Source organism: Marmota flaviventris, chromosome 11, assembly GCF_047511675.1.
Source record: "Marmota flaviventris isolate mMarFla1 chromosome 11, mMarFla1.hap1, whole genome shotgun sequence".
Classification (NCBI taxonomy): Eukaryota; Metazoa; Chordata; class Mammalia; order Rodentia; family Sciuridae; genus Marmota; species Marmota flaviventris.
Genome location: NC_092508.1, coordinates 25982260 through 26004591, shown reverse-complemented (window position 1 = coordinate 26004591; position 22332 = coordinate 25982260). Strand labels below are relative to the sequence as shown.

The following is a 22332-nucleotide window of genomic DNA, read 5'->3' as shown; positions in this document are numbered from 1 at the left end:
CATTAAGTCTTATTCATACTCTTCATAAGTAAAGTCTTTTTCTTAGCTCTTTTCAAAATTTTCTCCTGGTTTTTGCTTTCTACAGTTTGAATATGTTGCGTCTATGTATACGTTTTTTTTTTTTTTTTTTTTTTCCTGTTACTTTCTTCTGATTGAATTTCTTATATGTATGGTTTGGTGCTTGTCATTGATTTTGGAAAATTTTCATCATTTTTTTTCTTTCTTTCTTTTTTTTTTTTTTTTTTTGTGGTGTTGGGAACTGAACCCAGGGCCTTGTGCATGTGAGGCAAGCACTCTACCAACTGAGCTATATCCCCAGCCCTCATCCATTTTTATTTCAAATACTTGTTCTGTTTCATTCTTTTCCTTTCTGGTATTCCACCCAATTTACCACCTGAAATTATCTCAAAATTCTTAGATGTAATGTTCTGGGTTTTTTCTTTGCATTTCACATTGTGAAGTTTCTACTGAGCAATCTAAGTATACTAATATTTCCTTGGCCATGTCTAGACTGTTTGATAAGCCCATCAAAAGTATGTCTGATTTAGGTTAGTTTTTCTAACTTTTTAAAAAATATTTTTCTATTTGTAGACGGAAACAATGCTTTTATTTTATTTATTTTTATGTGATGCTTCACACGTGCTAGTCAAGTGCTCTGCCACTGAGCCACAACCCCAGCTCTGTAGCATTAACTTTTGATTACTTTTAAGAGTTTCCATCTCTCTGCTTATATTACCCATCTATTTTTGCATGTTTTCTACTTCATTTATTAAAGCCTGTAACATCTTAATCATAAGTATTTAAGATTTTATGTCTGACAGTTCCAACATATTTGTCATATTTGAACTTGATTCTAATAATTGCTTTGACTCTTCAGAGTGTGTTTTTCTCAGCATGACTTGTGAATTTTTGTTGGAAGAGGGACATAATATGTCATGTAAAGGAAACTGAAGTAAATAAACCTTCATTAACTTCATAACTGAAGTTAATCTAAGAGTTGGGCTGTATTTAATGTTAGCTATTACTATAGGTACCAGAGATTTCAAATTCCTCTAGGATCCTTGTTTTTTTCTCCTTTTTCACTTCTTACTTCATTAACTACTCCTCCTTAGGGAGTATATACCTTATAGTTGTAATCCACAGTTATTGTACTGGGGTGCTGCTGGTGTGGAAGTATAGTGTGGGGGAAGGGAATCATTCTTTAATCTTAAGATTAAATCTCAGCCCTTTAATTTGTCTGGATCCCTGAGCTGTAACCTTAATAAATGCTTATTTTCTGCTTTTATTTCTCTGAAGTGAGAGAAGGATATAAGGATATCCTTAGGAGGATATAAGAAGGATATAAGAGTAGGAGTATAAGAAATGTTCTTCCTCCAAGTACCAGAAGGCTCTGATAAAGGCTTTTTCCCTGAAAATGAGAGAATGTCCTAGACTTACTTTACAGAGGCTACTCTTCTCTTCCATGCTAGAGCCACTAGAGGTGCTTCTTGGCTTTTTATTGGGAGAACCTAGTAGGATGTATAGAGGTAAAGTTCATGAAAGGGTTGGAGCCCACCTGAGACTGCTGTTCCCAGGAGTTCAGACTCAATTCAATCAATATTCAGCCTCAAGCAATTTGTTGAAACTATCATTTCAGTGTTCCTACTGTTGATTTATAGTTGTTAACTTTTGGCCCTGTTTTTTATATATATATACATACATATATATACACACACACACACACACACACACAGACAATATCTTTATTTCATTTATTTATTTTATGTATGTGGTGCCAAGGATGGAATCCAGTGCCTCATGTATGCAAGGCAAGTGCTCAACCACTGAGCCACAGCCCTGGCCCTGGCCCTGGCCTTGTTCTTGATTTTCCTGTCTCTCCATATTTCAGGGTAGCAGTTTGTCTTGCAATCTCAATTTTCTGATTGGCCCATGTAAAGGCACTGATTTTCAATTTGTTCACCTTTTTCTTTCTCTAAGGATAGGAGTGATGAATTCTAATTTCTTTACAAATTAGAGGTGAAACCAGGAGTTTTATAAATGTCTTTAATATAAGTTTTTAAAAATTTACACAATTTTCCCTTAGGTGTTGAAACAGCAGTGATTATCAGTCCCAACTACTATCTCCTATCTACTACCAGAAGACTTCCACCTCTCTCCATTGCCTTTTTCTCAACCAGGATTTTACTGGAGAGTTAATTTCTATAGAAAATTATTTAAATGATTATTTTCTCAGTTCTCCCTTGGATGACACATAGTTAATATCATTCTAGATGCATTAAAGACAAGTTATTTTATTATATATAATAGGTGACGTAGCCACTTTAACCCTTAATATTTCAATGGATAATTCCTGGAAAGGTATATTTTCTTATATAACTGCAAAAGTTATCACATTCATTAATTCATAGGAAATTCAACCTAACTATTTTTGTCTAATCCATCAATTTCACAATTCTCAAGAATTTATTTCCCCCCCAAAGTAATTCTGCTCTGAATAATAAATTAATTCAGTTATACTCTTTTTCATCTATCTTTCAATTTAGAACAATTCTTTGGCCTCTCTTGGCTTTCATGCCATTGATATTTTTGAAATACCAGTTTTCTTTTTCTTTCTCTCTCTTTTTTTTTTTTTTGTGGTCCTGGAGATTAAACCCAGGGGCACTCTAACACTGAGCTGTAGCCCCAGCTCATGCCCCGCCCCCCATTTTTTAAATTGTAAGACATTGTTTTGCTAAGTATTCCAAGATAGCCTCAAATTTGCAGTCTTATCTCAGTCTTCCTAGTTGCTCACATTATAGGCATGTGCCAATATGTCCGCATCCAGCCAGTTATGTAAGATCCTTGTTTAGCATCTGGGCGGCTATCCTAAGTAACAGCCATTATTTTCCTGCCCAAGGGAGTATTACCATTCCCTCATACAAGCCCTATCCTTAATCACCCACATCGGGACCCACCAGGCTCTAATCTCTGAGCCTGCCCCATAAAAGCCCCAGAACTCAATCCTGTGTTGCCCCTCTCCACTATGGAGGGATGTGCCTTTATTTGTCAGCTCTGACAAATAAACTCTCTCATGTGTATCTCTGCCTGGTCTCCATCATGCTCTCCCTTCTCCTGGTTCCTTGATGTTTCTGATTTTGGCTTCATTTGATGTTATCTCATAATTAAACTGAAGTTTCTGATCCCAGCATGATACTGAATCTTTCTCATAGGCAACTTTGATAATGCAAAGTATTGTCAAGTTCTTTGTGTGTGCTTCTGGGGATTAAACCCAGGGGCTGTCTACCTCTGAGCAACATCCCCTACCCTTTTAAAGTTGTTTTGGGTTTTTTTTTTTTTTTTTTTTTGTGGCCCCAGGATGCAATCCTCCTGCTTCAGCCTCCCTGGTTGCTGGGATTGCAGGAGTGCCCCTTATACCCAGCTTGTTTTCTATAATAAAGTTGCTATGAGTCCGCTGGAAACTGGAGTAGGGTGTACTGTAGGACCATGCAAATACCTCTTTTTAAAAAATATTTTTTAATTGTAGTTGGACACAATACCTTTATTTTATTTATTTATTTTTATGTGGTGCTGAGGATCAAACCCTGGGCCTTGCATGTGCTAGGTGAGTACTCTACTGCTGAGCCACAACCTCAGCCCCATGCAAATATCTTGTTGCTCATCAAATTCCTGATTTATTTTCCATTGATGATTCTTGCTCAATCTTTACTATGACAATTGCAAAATGGTTCTCTAATTTTATCACTCATCCCATGTATTATCAGTATCCTACATATGGAAATTCCTCAATTTTCTCCATTAATCTAGTCAGCTTTCCTATCTTATTAATATGAACTCTCAGTTCCTCTTTTTACAATACTACCCTTAATTATTTTGATGTGCAAATAGTCCGAGGTTTGGCCAGGAGGAATCTCTTCAACCTAGCTCCTGTGTTCTTTCAACATGCCTCCATCATTTTGTTTTGAATACCTTCTTGCTTTCTGATAACATTAAGATGTGCCAGGCTAATCTTAATCCTTTTTGCCCCCTAGAGATCAGTCATTTCTCCAAAAATCTCTGGTTTCTTTTAGTGGGGAATGGTATTAGAAAACAAGGTATAAATGCTAGATATATCAATTGTTGTCAGGGTAAATCTGAGTCTAGTCCTGTGTTGTCCAGTTGGATAACCATTAACCACATGTGGTTATGTAAATTTAATTAATAAAAATAAATAAAGAGCTGGGGATATAGCTCAGTGGGTAGAGTGCTTGCCTTCCATGTGCTAAGGCCCTGGATTCAAAGCCCAGCACCACCAAAAAAAAAAAAAAAAAAAAAAAAGAAGTAGGGCACCATGGCACACTGTAATCCTAGTGGCTCAGGATGTAAGCAACTCAGTGAGACCATGTCTCTAAATAAAATACAAAATAGGGCTGGGAATATGGCTCATTGGTCAAATGCCTCTGAGTTCAATCCCTGGTACAATAAATAAGTACGTAAATAATTCAGTTCCTTAATTGCATGACTTATGTTTCATGTGCTGATAACAACATGTATCTAGCAGATACCATACTGGCCAGCATAAATGTATATAGAACATTGTAATCATTATAGAAAGTTCTCCTGGATATCACTGTTCTAGATCCTTGAAGTAGGCAAATCTAGGAAACACACAAAGCAAGAGTTCCTACTCTCCACTGTTCTTTGAAATCTTCCTATGTTCCAATAAAAAATTTTATGTATTAAACAATTATTTATTGAGCACATACTATCAGACAGGTACTATTCAAGGCCCTGTGGATTCACCAATAAAGAGACATTGTCTGTTCTCTTAAAAACTTACAATTAAATGAGAAGTCAAAAATAAATGGTATAATAAAATCCAACACAATGAGGTTAAAACTGGGTATTAACTGTATATATCCTATACTGGGGATATCAAGGAAGCTTCTTGAGAGAAATGATATTTAAATTTTAAGTGTATAAAGGTAAATAATTATTGGCCTGGCAATTTGGGGGATATGCTAAGGGTAGGAACACTTGCTATTCTCTATCAGATTTTTCATCTGTGTTCCACTTAGGCATTTTCTTTCCCACATACCCTTTCAAAACTCTGCTCATCTTTCAAAGTCCAACTTTTTAATATATTTCTTGGTACCTCTAACCAGATAAACCTCCAAACATATTATCTTGCCAGGCATGGTTGCACACACCTGTAATCCCAGTGACTCAGGAGGCTAAGGCAGCAGGATTGCTAGTTTGAGGCCAGCCTTGGCAATTTAGTGAGATCCTGTCTTAAAATAAAAACGTAAAAGGGTTGGGGATATAACTCATTGGTAGGGCACACTTGGGTTTCATCCCTGGTACTTCAAGGGAAAACAAAGTCTACTATCTCTTACTGATTTCAGGCATACCAAGTCTAGCCTTATCTTTGTTCTTATCAATATAATGGGTAAGAACATGGGCTTTGAAGTCAGATTTAATTGCTTGCTAGCTGTGTGACTTTATATGTAAGTTACTTAATTTTCCTGAACCTAAATTTTTGCATGTGAAGGTGGGATTAATAGTACCTCATAGTTAAATACATTTGATGATTAAAACTCAGCATAGTGATGGGAATGCAGTAAACTATGTACGTTGCTAGGAAAAATAAATAACCCTACAACTTGTTTCTTCCTTTGTTTGCTTATAGTTTTAAAATTGATCACACTTTCCCAGGCCAATATTTTACATGATCATAGCACACATTAATTATTTTAATGACTTCTGGCAAACCACCTAAATTATTTATGCAGCTTTCTTCCAGTCAGAATATAATAGCATATTTATAGGTAAAGTACTTTAGACAATTCTAAAAATCACATTTCAAAAATGTTACTTATCTGTTGTTTGCAGCAACTTTATATAAAAATATTTAATAATATGATTTAATATGCAAAAACTTGAAATAAAACAATTATTTAAAAATATTTTCAGGTTGGTAAAGTCTGATAATATCTCATTTACTAATGGTAAAAAAGATGTCTTTTAATAAAATCAATTTTTCTGAATCCACATTCCTATTTATAATTGGAGCTTAGTAAAACAAAGCTTAAAATTCATTCCTAATGAAATGGCACATCTTTATTGTTATGCAAATATATTTAAAATAGTTAATGAAATAATAATCAGAACTAATACTAAATGATAGCATCAAGGAGAATTTCTTTCTTTGATATGTTATTAAGAAATCTATGCCTAGCATGCACAAGGCTCTAAGTTCTATCCCCAAGACCAAAAAATAAAAAGGAAGAGAGCAATGGTGAAAGGAAGGAAGATAGGGATAGTGGAAGAGAGGGAATAAATCTGAAAGAGTAGGGGAAAGAAAGCAGGTCACACCACAAGAACTAGAGACAGCTTATTTTGTCCTTGACAGCCTAGTTAGAGGAGCACTAAATGAACTGCTTCATCATTTTTTTATAGATAAAAAGATGTGATTTTTCAAATGAATACTTTTAATAAAGCATATTTTTATTACATAAAGTATAAGCATGAAAATCTAAAATTCTAGTGCTAACTTTCCAGAGGAAGGAAAAAAATGGTCACCAGGATTAACAAATACCAATCCTAAAAAGGAGATCAATATCATTTCTGCCAAAGTAACTCACAGATGTGCTCTTTTCTTCATCTGAACAAATTTTCCTAAGATGAATATGTAAGTACATTTCTCTTTTCATATTGCCCTTACTAAATACATTTTAATTTTCTTTCAAGTTAGTTTAAGCAAAATAAAAACAGGGGTTTTTTTTGTTTGTTTGTTTGTTTTTAACAGGGGCAGGGGTCAGGATCTGGGCCTAACTGTAATAAGCATATAATCCTGGCTACTGAGGAGGCTGAGTCAGGAGGATCAGAAATTTAAGGTGGTCTCTGACAACCTAGAAAGACCCTGTCTCAAAATAAATAAATTAACAGGGCTGGGAATATAGCTCAGTGGTAAAGCACCCCTAGGTAATTTCCCAATATCACAAAAACTAAATTCAGGGGCATCCAGGATTGGGGGTGTGGGTGGGCTGGGGTACAGCTCAGTGACAGGCAGGACACATGTAAGAGCACTGGGTACAATCCCCAACACTAAAATAACAACAATGACAAAACCTAGAGATTTGAGAAATTTCAGAGTATACTGCTATGTTTAAACAATTACCACTCATATTATCAATATCTATCATGCCATTTATAAGTTTTCTACATGTTATTATTTTAAATATCTATGTACAATCCACATCCCCTTGTGGGTGAAATATACTTGACAGCTGAAATCTTTGTTCATGTTTTTGTTTTTTTTCCCAAAGGTGGCCTTACCTGTGGAGTCCAATAAAAAGTGGGGCTCAATCTGTAGAGTTTTCGTTTGTGGAAACTCTGAAGTGGCCTTGTTCGGGCTGCTGTACTCATGATAGCCAAGGATGGAGATTTCAATCTTGTCCTGTCTTTTCTCCTTTTCTTACTGTGCTTCTGATTAAGTAACCAGCTACTGGAGGAAGAGAGCTCATCTAAATTCTCTGAAGCACTGAAATGTCATGAAATAATTGGAGGGGGTGGGTAGTAAGAAGGGAAATAAAACAAAACAAACAAAAAGACAAAGAAAACTAAATGTAAATTGCCTTGGTCCATTATGATAGAAGAGCATTAATTTTAGCCAATTTTGTAGTGATAGTGAAAAAATTATATCAATTGGGCAATTTTACATATTCAAGTTGTAAAAATAATTTCTACTTCTATCTTCTCCTGCAAAAAACAAATACTGCCAAAGTTAGAAAATACAAGTTCTATAGTATTATATCAATGCTTGTTATACATCAATAATCCACACATTGTACAGAGCTGTAACTATTTACATAAAAAATATTTTTTATATGTTCTATATGTGAACCTGCTATATGGGATCCTGCTAATCAACATATATATTCTAAAAATGCTATTTGGTTCAAGTAGAATTGGTAGAGGGTAAACATAAGACATAGTTTTTCTATAGCAGTATTACTTGTTTTGAATAATTTATGATTGATATAAAATATTCTATTAGACTATGGGTAAATGACAAAATTCAAAAATGCTTTACATAGTAATGGGAAACCAGAAATAAGGGTGCCTTCATGGTTTGTGTTAGTGAAACAAAAAATTACATAGGATTAAAGGCTTAAAACCTGCTAAATTCTCATCACTGCATCATTAGTGGCTCTGAAATAAGCACTGTATACTATTTCAGTGAATCCTGAAACACAGCTGTAATCCTACTATATTTTAGGAATTCTTAAAAAATTCTGATGATACAGGTCAGGCACAGTGGCTCACACCTGTAATCCCAGCAACTTGAGAGGCTAAGGCAAGAAGATCACAAATTTAAGGACAGCCTTGCCAACTTGGCCAGACCCTGTCTCAAATAATAAAATAAAAAGGGTTGGGGATGTAGCTCAGAGATATAACACTCCTCGGTTCCATCTCCAGAACCAAAAAAAATAAGAAGAATGAAATGATCATGCAAGTTACCATGAAAATAAGCATATTAACTTCATAATTACTTTTTAATATTAATTAACATTTAGGTATTTAACTTCATTCAAACTAGTACATTACATATAAAGTAAGCCTTTTGGGTACTACTGAAAGGATAAAAGAAATTGAAGTTAAAATGTAAAGGACCAGGTTTTGTAAAGTTTCCAAGCTGCACTCAGAGCCTGAAATTCCTGTGGCAGTTAAGACAATTCCCGGAACTGCCTGTTACATGTGTGTCGAAATCTTCCCCTGACCACTTAGTTACTAAATCACCCCTTCCCAGAAACCCTGCAGCTCAGCACGTACACATCTCAGGGCTTCAACCAATCAGTTTAAATATATACCTATCTTAGTACTAACCAATCACCCCCACCCGACCTGGTCCCGCCAATGAATGTGCTAATCATGTTTTAGAGTTGTTATTTGATTTTCCCACGGTATATGATGATTTGCTAAAGGAGGCTATGACGTATGTAAAGCCCCTGCCCTCTCTAAAGAATGTATATAAACTCTGCTCAAGTGGTTCTCGGGGCTCTTTGTTCTCTGCTCTTCTGAAGTGAGCTTTGAGCCCCAGCATGCTGGACCCCCAATAAACCCTTTGCTGTTACATGAGAAGGTCTCTTGGTGGTCTTTTCCTCCCACATTCGCCCGACCTTTTCAATGACAAGGATAAAATTAAAGACTTTATGACCACCAAGACAGCATTACAAATAATACTCATAGATAAAGTTTACAAAGAGGAACCCAAAAACAAATCCCAAAGCTGCTAAATAGAAGAAGATCAACAGAAGAATAATTCAATTATGAGAATCAAAGCAGATTTAAAAATAGCAAAAAATCAAAATGGCTGGAAACCAGAAACAAATATCCACATTAACACTGAATATAAATGGTCTCAACCCCCAAATTCAAAGACATAGATTAGCAGATGTTATGTTTTAGATATAAGGTGTCCCCAAAAGCTCATGTGTGAGAGGGTTATGAGCATCTTACTCTCATTAGTAAATTAATCCCCTGGTATGGATTAACTGGGTGATAAATATAAGCAAGCAGGGTGTGGCTAGAGCAGTTGGGTCATTGGGGGTCAAGCCTTTGGAGTATATATTTTGTCAGCTGAGATTCCAGAGCTCTCTCACTCTCTCTGTCTCTCTCATTCTGCTTCCTGGTACCATGTCCTTTACCTCACTCTTCTGCAATGTTCTATCTCCCTCCTAGTACAGAGCAATGGAGTCAGCCATCTATGAACTGGAACCTCTGAAACCATGAGCCGCCAAATAAACTTTTCCTACTTTAATTGTTCTTTTCAGGTCTTTTGCTCACAGCAGCAAGAAAGCTGACTCAAACAGAAGAACAGATGAAAACATGAGATCCAACTATATGCTGTTGACAAGAGACCCATCTCCTAGGTTACATTTACATTTAACACAGGTTAAATGTAAAAAGGAATTTTTTTCATGCAAATAGAGTCTAAAAACAAACAGGAGTAGCTATCTCATATGACAAAGAAGATTTCAAGCAAAGATGAATCAGAAGGGTGGGGGCTGTAGCACAGCAATACCGTGGCTACATGTGAAGTACTGCTTTCAATCCTTAGCACCACATAAATAAACAAATAAATAATATATATTGTGTCCATCTACAACTAAAAAAATATCTTTTTTAATGAAACAGAAGGGACAAAATGTACCTCTACATCCTAGTAAAGGGAACAATCCAACAAGAACATATAATAATAGTAAATATATATGGCCCAAATATCAGTGCACACAATTACATTAAAAATAATATACTCCTTGACATTAAATCTCCAATAAATCCCAATAAAATACTGGGTGGTTTCAATACACCCTTATCACCAACAGATAGGTCATCAAAACTTAAAAATCAGTATAGATATTTCCAACCTAAATAATGCTATAAATCAAATGGACCTAGTAGACATACACAGAATATTTCACCCCCAAAACGGCTGAATTTACCTTCTTCTCAGCAGTTCATGGAAACCCTTCCAAAACAGACCATATTCTAGGTCACAATGTAAGTCCTAGCAAATACAAAAACAAAACAAAAAATCCTGATATAATCCCATGCACACTATCAGATCATAATGGAATGAAACTTGAAATCAACAGCAAGAAAAATAATAGAAACTACAAAAACACATGAAGATTGAACAATACTCTTTCAAATGAAGAATTTATTAAAGAAGAAATGAGAGAAGAAATCAAATTCTTTGAAACAAATGAGAACAGAGATATAACATCAAAATCTTTGGGACAATATGAAAACAATTCTTTTTTATTTTTATTTTTAGTTGTCAATGAAATTTTTATTTATTTATATGCAGTGCTGAGAATTGAACCCAGTGTCTCACACATGCTTTACCACTGAGCCATAATCCCAGCCCATGAAATCAGTTCTAGGGAAAATTTATAGCATTGAGTGCCCCCATCATAAAAAATAGAAACCCCAAATAAACAAGTTTATGCTGTACCTCGAGGACTTAGAAAAAGAACAAACTAATTCCAAATAAAATCAGAGACCAAATTAATGAAATTGAGAATAAAAAATAAAAACAACATACAGGATCAATGCAATGAAGGGTTTGTTCTTTGAAAAGAAAATTAAGATTGATAAACCCTTAGCCAAACTAACCAGAAGAAAAGAGAAAGAAGACCTAAATCAACAAAATTAAAGATGAAAAAGGAGAGATTACTATAGACACTTCTGAAATCTAGAGGATCACTAGAATTACATTGAAATTTTATATCCCAATAAACTGCAAAATTTAGAAGACACAAATTTTTAGACACAGATGATATGCCCAAATTGAACCTAGTAGACATACACAGAATAAGATATAGAAAATCTAAGTACAGCAATATCAAGTAATGAAATTGAAACAGCAATTAAAAACCTTCCAACAAAGAAAAGCCCAGGACCAGAAGGATTCTCAACTGAGTCACCAGACCTTTAAAAAAGAACGAACATGGTCTTTCTCAAATTATTCCATGAAACTGAAAGAGAAGGAACACTTCCAAATATATTCTATGAAACCAGTATAACCCTGTCACCAAAACCAGACAAAGACACATCAAGGAAAGGAAATACAGAGCAATATACCTGATAACATCAATATCCCTAATACAAAAATTCTTAATAAAATATTAGCAAACCACATTCAAAAACTCATCAAGAAAATAAAACAGCATGACCAAGTTGGTTTCATGCCTGGGATGAAAGATTGGTTCAACATATGAAAATCAACAAATCTAATTCACCATTCAAACAGAATTAAGACAAGAATCATGTGATCATCTCACAGATGCAGAAAAGGCCTTTGATAAAATCCAACACCCATTCATATTAAAAATGCTAGAGAAGCTAGGGATAAAAGGAAATTACTTCAATATTATAGAGGCAATCTATGACAAACCCAAAACCAATGTCATACTGAATAGAGAAAAATTGAAAGCATTTCCTCTAAAATAAGAAACAAGGCAAGGATGTCCACTCTTACCACTTCTATTTAATATAGTTCTGAAAACACTATCCAGAGAAATCAGGCAAGAGAAATAAATTAAAGGGATATAAATAGGAAAAAAAAAAGAAAGCAAACGATCTGTTTGCTGATGACATCATCTTATATCTAGAAGATCTAAAAAAAGTCCACCAGAAGACTTCTAGACTGATAACTGAATTCAGCCTAGGAACAAGATACAAGATCAAGGCACACAAATCTGTTTTTCTATACTTCAATAGTGATGCTGCTAAAGAAGAAATCAGAAAACCATCCCATTCACAATAATCTCAATAAATAAATAAATACAATATATTACAGTATATATTAACATTATATATAATGTTATACAGTATATATTAACATTCTTCATAGACTTAGAAAAATCAATCCTTAAGTTAATTTGGAAGAATAAGAGATGCAGAATAGCCAAAGCAATACTATGATGAGTGATACAGGAGGCATCACAATACCTGAAATTATACTACAGAGCTATACTAACAAAAACATCATGATATCAGCATCAAAATAGGCATGAAGACCAATGGAACAGAATAGAAGACATAAAGACAAACCCACATACATACAAATGTCTGATACCTGACAAAGGTGCCAAAAAATATTTGTTTGAGAAAAGATAGTCTTTTAAGCGCATTGTACTGACTAAACTGGAGCATCACATGTACAAGAATGAAACTGGATCCCTATCTCTCACCCTCCACATAAGTCAAAACAAAAAGGATCCCACACTTAAGAATTATATCAGAAATATTGCAACTGCTAGAAGGAAATAAAGGGTCAGCACTTCATCATACTGGTGCTGGCACCGACTTCCTCAACAAGACCCCTAAACCTCAAGAATCAATAAGTGGATGTTGTAATATTAAAAAAAACTCTTCACAGCAAAGGAAATGATTAAGAGAATGAAGAGGGAGCCTACAGAATGGGAGAAAATCTTTGCCAGTTCCTTCTCTGACCGTGAGTTAATATATAGAATATATAAAGAACTCAAACAAACTTAACACCAGGAAAAAAAAAAAAAGCTAACAATCATCCAATGAATAAGTGGGTAAAAGAACTAAACAGGCATTTCTCAAAAGAAGAAAGAAAAATGGCCAAAATTATATGGAAAAATGTTAACACCTCTAACAATCAGAGAAATGCAAATCAAAACTACAGTATGATTTAAACTCACTCTAGTTACAAGGCCAATTATCAACCACACAAACAATAATAAATGCTGGCAAGGATGTTGGGGGAAAAGTACATTTGTACATTGCTGGTGAGTCTACAAACTAGTACAACCATTTTGGAAAGCAATATAGAGACTGCTGATAAAACTGGAATGGAACCACCAAATGATCCAACTAACCCACTCTTTGGTATTTATCCAAAAGAACTAAAATCAGCATACTCTAGCAATATAGCCACCTTAATGTTTATAGCAACACAATTCAGATGTGAAATGAAATAAGTTCCATGCATATATGAATTTGTCAAGATGAACACAACTACTATGTATAAATATAACACTCTAATAAAAAAAGACAGCATCATCACACAACATTCTTTTAAAAATGGAAAAAAGGAGAAGAAACAGGAGGAAAGAACATTTTAGTAATGGAGAAGACTTAGTATTCCCACTGAGTTTGAGGTTTAACTATGAAACCACAAAATCTGAGGATATAATGGTACAGCCAAATATTGTCATATAATCATTATGAAAACAATTATCAATAATAATGGACAAATAAATGGACTTTTTAAAATAGCAAGATTACAAGTGGAGTAGTATCTGGTAAGACAATAAGTTGCCCCCACCCCCCACCTTTATCTTTCTATCTGGAAGCTAAAGAATACAATTTCCCAAGTGATAGCCTCCATCTTTTGTGTTGTAGGCACATGACATAAATTCTTTGAAAATGAATTAAATAATTGAAGATTCCCACTGCTAACTTCCTAATCCAAGCTATGCTGGTTGGTCTCCCCTCACCTAGAACCCTCCTATACCAGTTTTTCTTAAAACTAACTTGATCCTGGGATACACTTCTCTTCCCAACTCCCACACTGCTTAAAATTTTTCCTATTCCCACTGCCCCTGAAAGACTTATATTTTAAAACGCCCTAATAGATCTCACCCCTGCTATAGTATGCTCTCTTGCCCCATCCTGTATCACATGCCTCCTTGCAACATGTTCCAATCACATTATCTCCTTTCATTTAAAATACTAACATTCTTTATAGTACAAGACCTATGTATATATTATTCTTGCTTCCTGGAACTTATCTTCCTTTACCTCCATAATTTCTAATAATCATTTGGCACAGTTCCAGTCAGTTCCTCAGGGAAGTCTTTCAACCTGTGAATAGTATCCTTTCAAAGACCAGGTCAGATCTTATGATTTCTGAGATGTGAGCACTATCAACCTTTCCTTCATATCATTTTTCATGGTGATAATTTTATTTTTATTTCTATGATTATCTGATTAATGTCTACTTTTCTCTCTAGATTCTTGGATAGTACAAAGGTTATGTCTATTTTGTTTACCCCTGTATATGAAGTTCTTGATACTGTGCCTTGCATACTGCAAATGCTCAATAATTACACATTGAATGAATGGAGAAATGCATATGATATGTTGTCAAGTTTGTAATTATAGTACATGCATAATACATCCTATACCAATTAGTTTGGTATTTGAATATTGAATATTTTAGCCTAAAAGCCAAATAAAGCTGTAAACAGAAGGCTACAAGAGAGATTTTAAAAAGGTAAGAAACATGTTTATATATTAAAAAAGACAATGTATTATAGTGCCTTGAATTCCATTCTAAATCCCTACACTTTGGTTTACCAAAGTTATTTTTTGATAGTAAAATATGATGATATATTATGTGTCATCAATTTATGTTTTGATTTGTAAAAGAGCAAGACATGAGAATCAAGCTTAAAATATTTTTTAATTTTTATTTATTTATTTATTTATTTATTTATTTATTTATTGTTGAAAAGGTCGATTCGCAATTTTTTAATTTTTAAAAACAAAATGATGAAAAGCTTTATCAAATCATAAAGTTATGTGTTCCCATTTTATTAACACAGTTTCATTTCTCCGATATTTATTTAAAGACCTTCTGAAATTATGAGTTATTATAATTCTAGAAATCTTAGCAATTAAGATATTTATGGATGATAACAGACAGCTATAGTAAAATCATGTGAAATTTTGTTTTACTTTGTTTTTTGGTGGTGGTAGGAATGGGTCACAAGGCCTTGCATATACTAAAAAACTGCTCTACAATTGGGAAATATCCATGACTCCTTCAATGTATTCCTGTACTCTGATTAGGAACCTAAGGTCTAGGAATAAGTCAATTAATATTTTCCCAAATGTTTTTGATAAATCACTACAAAGATGAATGTTCTACAAATGTTATGTACTTAAAATTTTAATAACTAAAACAACCTAAGGATATGAGAATATGGGGACATATAGTAGCTAACTTCTTGGTATAATCTTGATGGTGCTGTTAATGGCAGATGGATGTGGAGAAATAGTCTAATCTATTTTAAAAAATAAACCACATGAAAGCTATCTAAAATTACTCATGGCAAATTATTCAACTATTTAATAATATTTCACCTAAGACAAGTTGTATTTTTAGAAGGATTGGGATAAACCTTAAAAATGCTCTTCTCAAATACTTTTAGTAAATAACAAGATTTTGAGTCTAGTTACAAATTTAAAATGCTAGAAGCATAAAAGCATAGCAAAGAGGTCATGAAGTTACTTCTTTTATGTCTCAGTATAAATAACAGATAATCCATAAAGATTATTTTTCACAGTATTTTATATACTCTCCGAAATTTCCTCCTAATTTTTTTTTGGGGGGGAGGGTGGGGGCAGGGGAGCCCAGGGCAGGGGAACCCAGGGCATGCTACCACTTAACTCCATTCCTAGCCCTTTCTACTTTTTTTGAGACAGGGTCTTGGTAAATTGGCCTCGAACTTGTGATTCTCCTGTTTCATCCTCTTGCCTTATCTTATTGCCTCCAGAGTCACTAGGATTACAGGCATGTGCCACCATATTGGGTTCTTTATATATTTTTACTAAATTAAAACTTGGAAAATTTTTTCATAAAGCATGTATATACAAGTTCTTGTATTTTTATATATTGTTTCGTTAGGGTGGATAACTTTTTTTAATTAAAAAAAGGAAACATTTTAGATGAACATGAAAATCCACTGGTACACACCTGTCTACTTGCTTCCTTAGCTACGGTAAATTCTAAGAGAAGATAAAAAGCAGTCAGGAAGGAGAAGGCAAAATAATTAAATAGGCAATTTATAGTTATTTTTTCTTATTTTGAATGTCTAAAAAACACAGAACCCTATTATTGAGAAAGATGGTTACATATTCCATTTTTAATGTTTTAATGCTCATTTTGTAAGGATGCATTTCTAGAGCAATCAGAAATATTACATCATTGTAGATGACTGCTTTGAAATATTTAACAATATATGATAAAAAATGCCTTTGGAATTTTGGACACTAAGACATGTATTAAGCCACATTCAATGTTCACTGTCATTCATAGAAAAATAAGAACCATAACAGTCTAAACCACCAGTATCCTTAAGATATCCTCAAAAGACAGTACTTGAGGTAAGAAGGTCATAACGTATTACCCTCGTGTACCAGAACAATGACTATTTTCAGAGCTATGAAAGACAGGCCAATATAAGAACATACTACAATAACAAATCTCATTCCTCCTTTCCTGCCCCTATATGACCCATATATGCAGCTCTTTGCCTTAAAATACACTGTGTATCCAAGGAAATTAAGTTTAAGGAAGTGCAGAAAATAATATTCAACACAAAATTTTAAAGTGTTGTGTTAATCCAGTGTTTTTTTTTTTTAACATTTCACCCATATTAACACTGTTTACATATTAAACACACTTAGGAAAAAGCAGAAATAAACATTAGCAAAGAGAAATGGAATGTGCCTTCTCAAAGAGATTATGATAACCTTCGAATTCCACCCCCCAAATATATGCAGACACCCACACTTGCTGCATTGGGTTGAATAGTGTCTCCCTAATGTTCAGTTCTATCTAAACCTCCACAATCAGAACTTAAGTTATAAATAGAGTCTTCACCTATATTATTGGTTAAGATGAAGACACACTGAATGTCATGAATCCCTAAATCCAATCACACAGAAACAGGGAGACAGGGAGAGGCAGAGTTTGGAATTATGTGTTTATATTCCAGAAGCAAAAGGCAAGGGCTTCCTGAAACTAACAGAAGCTAGGAAGAGGTAAGAAAGTATTCTTCCCTAGAAACTTCACAGGAAGCATCAGGTACTAGCCTGATACCTTGATTTTTAACTTCCAGCCTCTAGAACTATAAAAGAATGCTATTTTAAGCCATATAGTTGGTGGTAATTTCTTATAGCATCCCTAGGAAATTAATACATCCATAAACATGCACACCTAAGAATCAGATTTTGAATGCCTTGGGATCTCTATTTAAAGTCCTAATTTTTTAATTATTTGGAATTCTTTCATGAATTCAACTTGTTTCAACCTATAGTAGCTTAAGAAGATAGCAAATTTTCCCCACTTTCCTACTGCCCCAAATCCTTCCAATAGTTGAATTTACTACCACTTTTTTTCCCTTGATATGAATACATCACATACTCTGATATCCAAATGGCATTCAGGACGGCAGTAAACAAATCTTTAAAAAGCAAATGTAAAATAAGGACCTGACTTGTCTTCCAACTGACAAAAATAAACCCTCTCAAATGACCAAAAGATCAAGATTCAGATATCCATTACCTAGTAGAGAGAAAATAGGGCCTGAACCATTTCTCCACTCTGGTATTAAAGTAAAGGAACTACACCCCTTTCTCCAAAATATAAGTCTCTTCAACTTCAGCAATAAGAAAGTACTGAAGTACATTGTAAAAATATATTCTACATTAGATACAGTGCAGACCCGCTGTAATCCCATCAATTTGGAAGCTGAGGCAGGAGGACAGCAAGTTCAAGGCCAGCTTCAATCACTTAGGAACCACCCTAAGCAATTTGGCAAGACACTATCTCAAAATTTAAAAAATAATTTAAAAAAAATGGCTGAAGATGTGTCTTATTGGTTAAGTGTCCCTGTGTTTAATCCTCAGTACCAAAAAATAAAAATAAATAATAAATAAATAAGATAGGCTCTAAAAACTTAAGTTATGCCTTAATAATCTCTAAAATTGAAAGAATGTTATGTTTAAGATATAATGTCCACTAAGATATAAAACTATTAATACATCTCAACTATGAAAATAATATCTAAAAAAGGTGACATAAATATACCCTAAGCGATATAAATGATTTCTTCTTAGTAATTTCAAATTTTCCAGTTTTCATAGGAAAAAAAATGCTATTTTTATAATAAAACAAAAAGTATTATTTTAAAAATATACTCTTGTTTTGTATCAGGATCTCTAGGTCATTTTAAAAATAGTTTCTGAGAATAAAAAAGAGTGAGGAGACATAATAACCAACATAATTTATGTATTTTGTTTGGATTCTAATAAATTAAAGATAAAAGATGATTCTGAGGACAATTATAGAAAATTAAATGTGGCTAGAGCATTACATGATAGTAAACAAATTATGATAAATAGTATTAAATGTGATAATAAAGTAGTAGATGTTTTTAAAAAGGCTCATCAAGTGAATATACAAAACTCTTCACAGTTACAACAATAATCACTAAAATTTGCTTTACAAGATTCCTAGGGTGAAAAAAGCCATGTCAGGAAGAGAAATCACTGAAAAGAGTTTGCAAAATCTTGAGAATTGTTAAATCTGGGAATAGGTAGATTAATTTTACTATGCTTTATACTTGTCTAAATATTTCCATAATAAAAACTAGAGAGAAAAAGAAACTGATTATTACAGTGCTACTTGCACTCTCACCTCTATCTCTTTCTTATCTTCAAGTGGGACTTTTAAAAGGCAAAGAAATCAGGAAGCAACTATGATAGCCATACTTTTCTACATGATAATTGAAACTCAGTATGTCAGACATTTCTATTTGATTTGGGTCATTCCCAGAATAATTAAAATTTTTCATTTTAAGGAAAATTTGGAAATATAAAAAATTGGAAAAAAATAAAAGCTAAAGTATTTTTCAAAATCCTACCTTCTTAGCAGAAGCTTGATTTAAAATCTTGATTTATATCCTTCAAATATATTTCTAAGAAATGACTCTAAAGTCCTTGCTTAGCATCTGGCAGCCATCTTAAGGGACAGGTGCCATTTTAAGAAAAATTTCCCTTTCCTGCCCAAGTGGTGAGAAGGGCTCACCACTCCCTCATACCAACCCAACCCTTCACCACCTGCATTCTTTCCCTCTCAGAGGCCTGTCACCACTCCCTCATACCAACCCCACCCTTAACCACCTGTATTAGGACCTACCCAGCTTTGATCCCTGATCCTGGCCCATAAAAGTCTCAAACCCCAACCATGTTTCGCCTTTCTCCATCTATGGAGAGATGTGCCTTTATTTGTCAGCTCTGACAAATAAACTCGTATCTCTACCTGATTTCTGTCTTTCATTTCTTGCTTACCCGCTTTCCTTTCAATCACATTGTACTATAATATTGGAACCTGAATTTTCCTACTTAATATTCCAAAATAAACATGTTCCCATTTGATTACAAATATTCTATCCACATAATTTGTTAACAGTTACATGATATTTCATCCAGTGGTTGAACCACAATTTATTAAAACATTTCCCACAAATAATATTATGTTTTAAACATACATTATTAGAGCTAAGACGGGAAAGTAAGAATTTTACCAAAAATAAAATTACTACTGGCATTACTTTAAAAACACAGCCAGGGAAGTTTCATTTCCCTACTGATGTCATATATTGAGCTAATATAATAATTAATGTCATTCATAGGAATCCAAATTACATTGAAAACATTGGAATATATTCCTAGCAAAACCATTTGTTTTAATAATTGAGAAGTGACTATTAAAACTATTCTAAGGGTAAAAGAATCGCTTTATATGTGATTAGTCTGACAGTTTAACTGTAGTTTTTCTATTATGATATCCAATTAGACTGGTTGCATTTCATGTGAGATAATTACCATTAGTGAAAATAAATAGTATGGCAATGATTCATTGGAATTTAATTTCATAGCACATTCTAGGACTCATTAAGACAAAAACAACAAAAATCCAGACATTATTTCAAGTAGAAATTCACTTTCTAAGAGCTAATGCCCCATGGGGTAAACAAGAATCCATTTACAATATTTTATCTTCATGTCAGAATAACTATCTCTATGCTGATAGAATGTAATGCCTCATTTGTTTGAAAACTCAATTTTAGTTGCTCAGTGTCTAGTGACTCATTACAAAATCTGCTGCCAAGATTTACAAAACTTAAAAAAAACCAAGTCTATAACATTTTTCTGCTAGGTACTGCCATTAAAAAGGAGATGGGAGGCTTAGGAATCAATGAATAACAAGTATGCAAACAGTAACCCCAGAAAATGATTAACTAGGTGAAATTATTTCAAAGGTAGTGAGAGAACAGATAAACAGTATATTACAAAAAGATCTTAAGTATTTTTTTAATTATAACAAATAATAAGTTCTAGATGGTCCAGAAAATTAGCACACAGAATCAGTACCCAACTTTAAATTTCTTCTAATAATATATACAAATCCTATAATGTGATATAAAGTTAGAATGAATGTGCTTTATTAAAACTAAAACATTTGACTTATGAGGTTTCTTATCTGCCAACTCAAATACACAGAAAATGGCTAAAATTACAAATAAATAACCAAAAGAGATCTTGATAAGTCCATACATGAAAATTCACTCCTGTTATTTTTAAAGTGCTTTCTCAATATAAAAGTCTTTTATTACTATATAGATATTTCTACCACTTTGGTTATCTGATTTTCTAATCCAGGGTAAATTAAATGAAGAGAAGCAAAACTGCAGGAGGCAGTTATTAGAACGATGACTAAAATAACAATCTGATCATCAGTGAGTAAAAACAAGTAAGTGCAAAATATTTTTTATGAATTCCAATTATCTGCAAGACATGACACAGTACATTGCTACAGCTTGGATCTTAAAAGTTCCCCCAAATCCATGTATTAAAGGCTTAATCCCCAAGGTGGCACAAGTGGGAGGTGGTAGAACCTTTAAGAGGTGGGACCTACTGAGAGGTCCTTTAGGCATTGTAGGTATTCCTCAAAGGGAACTGTGAGACCCTGCCCGCTTCTTCCTCTCTGTTCCCTGACTTCTGATGAAGTAAACTACTTTGATCCTCCATATGCTCCTACCAGATATACTGCCTTGCTACAGACCCAAAACCAAGGGGAACAACTGATCAGAGATTGGAATGCCAAAACAGTGAGCCAAAATAAAACTCTTCTCTTTATAGTTGATTACCTCAGGTATTTTGTTATAGTGATAGAAAGCTGACTAACACAGATATTCATTTAATAATTGTTCATGTACGTAATATGTCTGTTACTGTTTCGGGTGCCAATATAAATAATAGTTTAATGTGTTAGAACAAAAAAATCCCCACTCTCATAAAGGTTATTATATTTGAGTCCAGGAAGACAGATAATAAACAAATAAAACATTCACAAAATAAAATCACTTCTATTTTATCTTGTTTTGGTACTGGGGATTGAACCCAAGGGTAATTTATCACTGAAATACATACCCAGTCCTTTTTTTTTTTTTGAGACATGTTCTTACTAAGTTGCTAAGGCTCGCTTGAACTTGCAATTCTCTTGCCTCAGCCTCCAGAATCACTACTATAATCATGTGCTATGCCTGGCCAGATTTTTAAAAAATCTTATCTGGCCCTTACAACCATTCAAAGATTGTTCTCTTTCTGTGATTCAGACAATTGTGCAAGATTAGAATGCTAATAATTGGCTAAGTTGGGAGTGAACTGTGATTTATTTTACAAATTATATTCTTAACAATGAAAACTTTCTTTATAGCATGTGATCAGGATTTAAAATTAAACAATTATTTATGTGATTATTTATTTATTTATAGCACTGGGGATTGAACCCAGAGGGGATCTATCTCTGAGCTACATCACCAGTCCTCTTTATTTTACTTTGAGACAGGGTCTTGTTAAGTTGACAAAGCTGGCCTCAAATTTGTGATCCTCTTGTGTTCACAGGCATGCACCACCTCACATGGTTTGTGTGATTATTTAGATAGTGTAATGGTT

The 22332-nt window shown here is 33.8% G+C and overlaps 1 protein-coding gene across 4 annotated transcripts in view; it reads right to left on the bottom strand.

Moving 5' to 3' along the window:
• The window catches only part of Kansl1l (KAT8 regulatory NSL complex subunit 1 like), a 132038-nt gene that overhangs the window by 45868 nt on the left and 63838 nt on the right, over window positions 1-22332 (bottom strand). For 3 of the 4 annotated variants that reach the window (XM_027941646.2, XM_071618843.1, XM_071618844.1), the window contains exon 6: window positions 7315-7519. In XM_027941646.2, coding sequence (XP_027797447.1) covers window positions 7315-7519 — 205 coding nt within the window. The remainder of the gene's footprint in view (window positions 1-7314; window positions 7520-22332) is intronic. The other variant, XM_071618845.1, reaches the window with a different exon arrangement.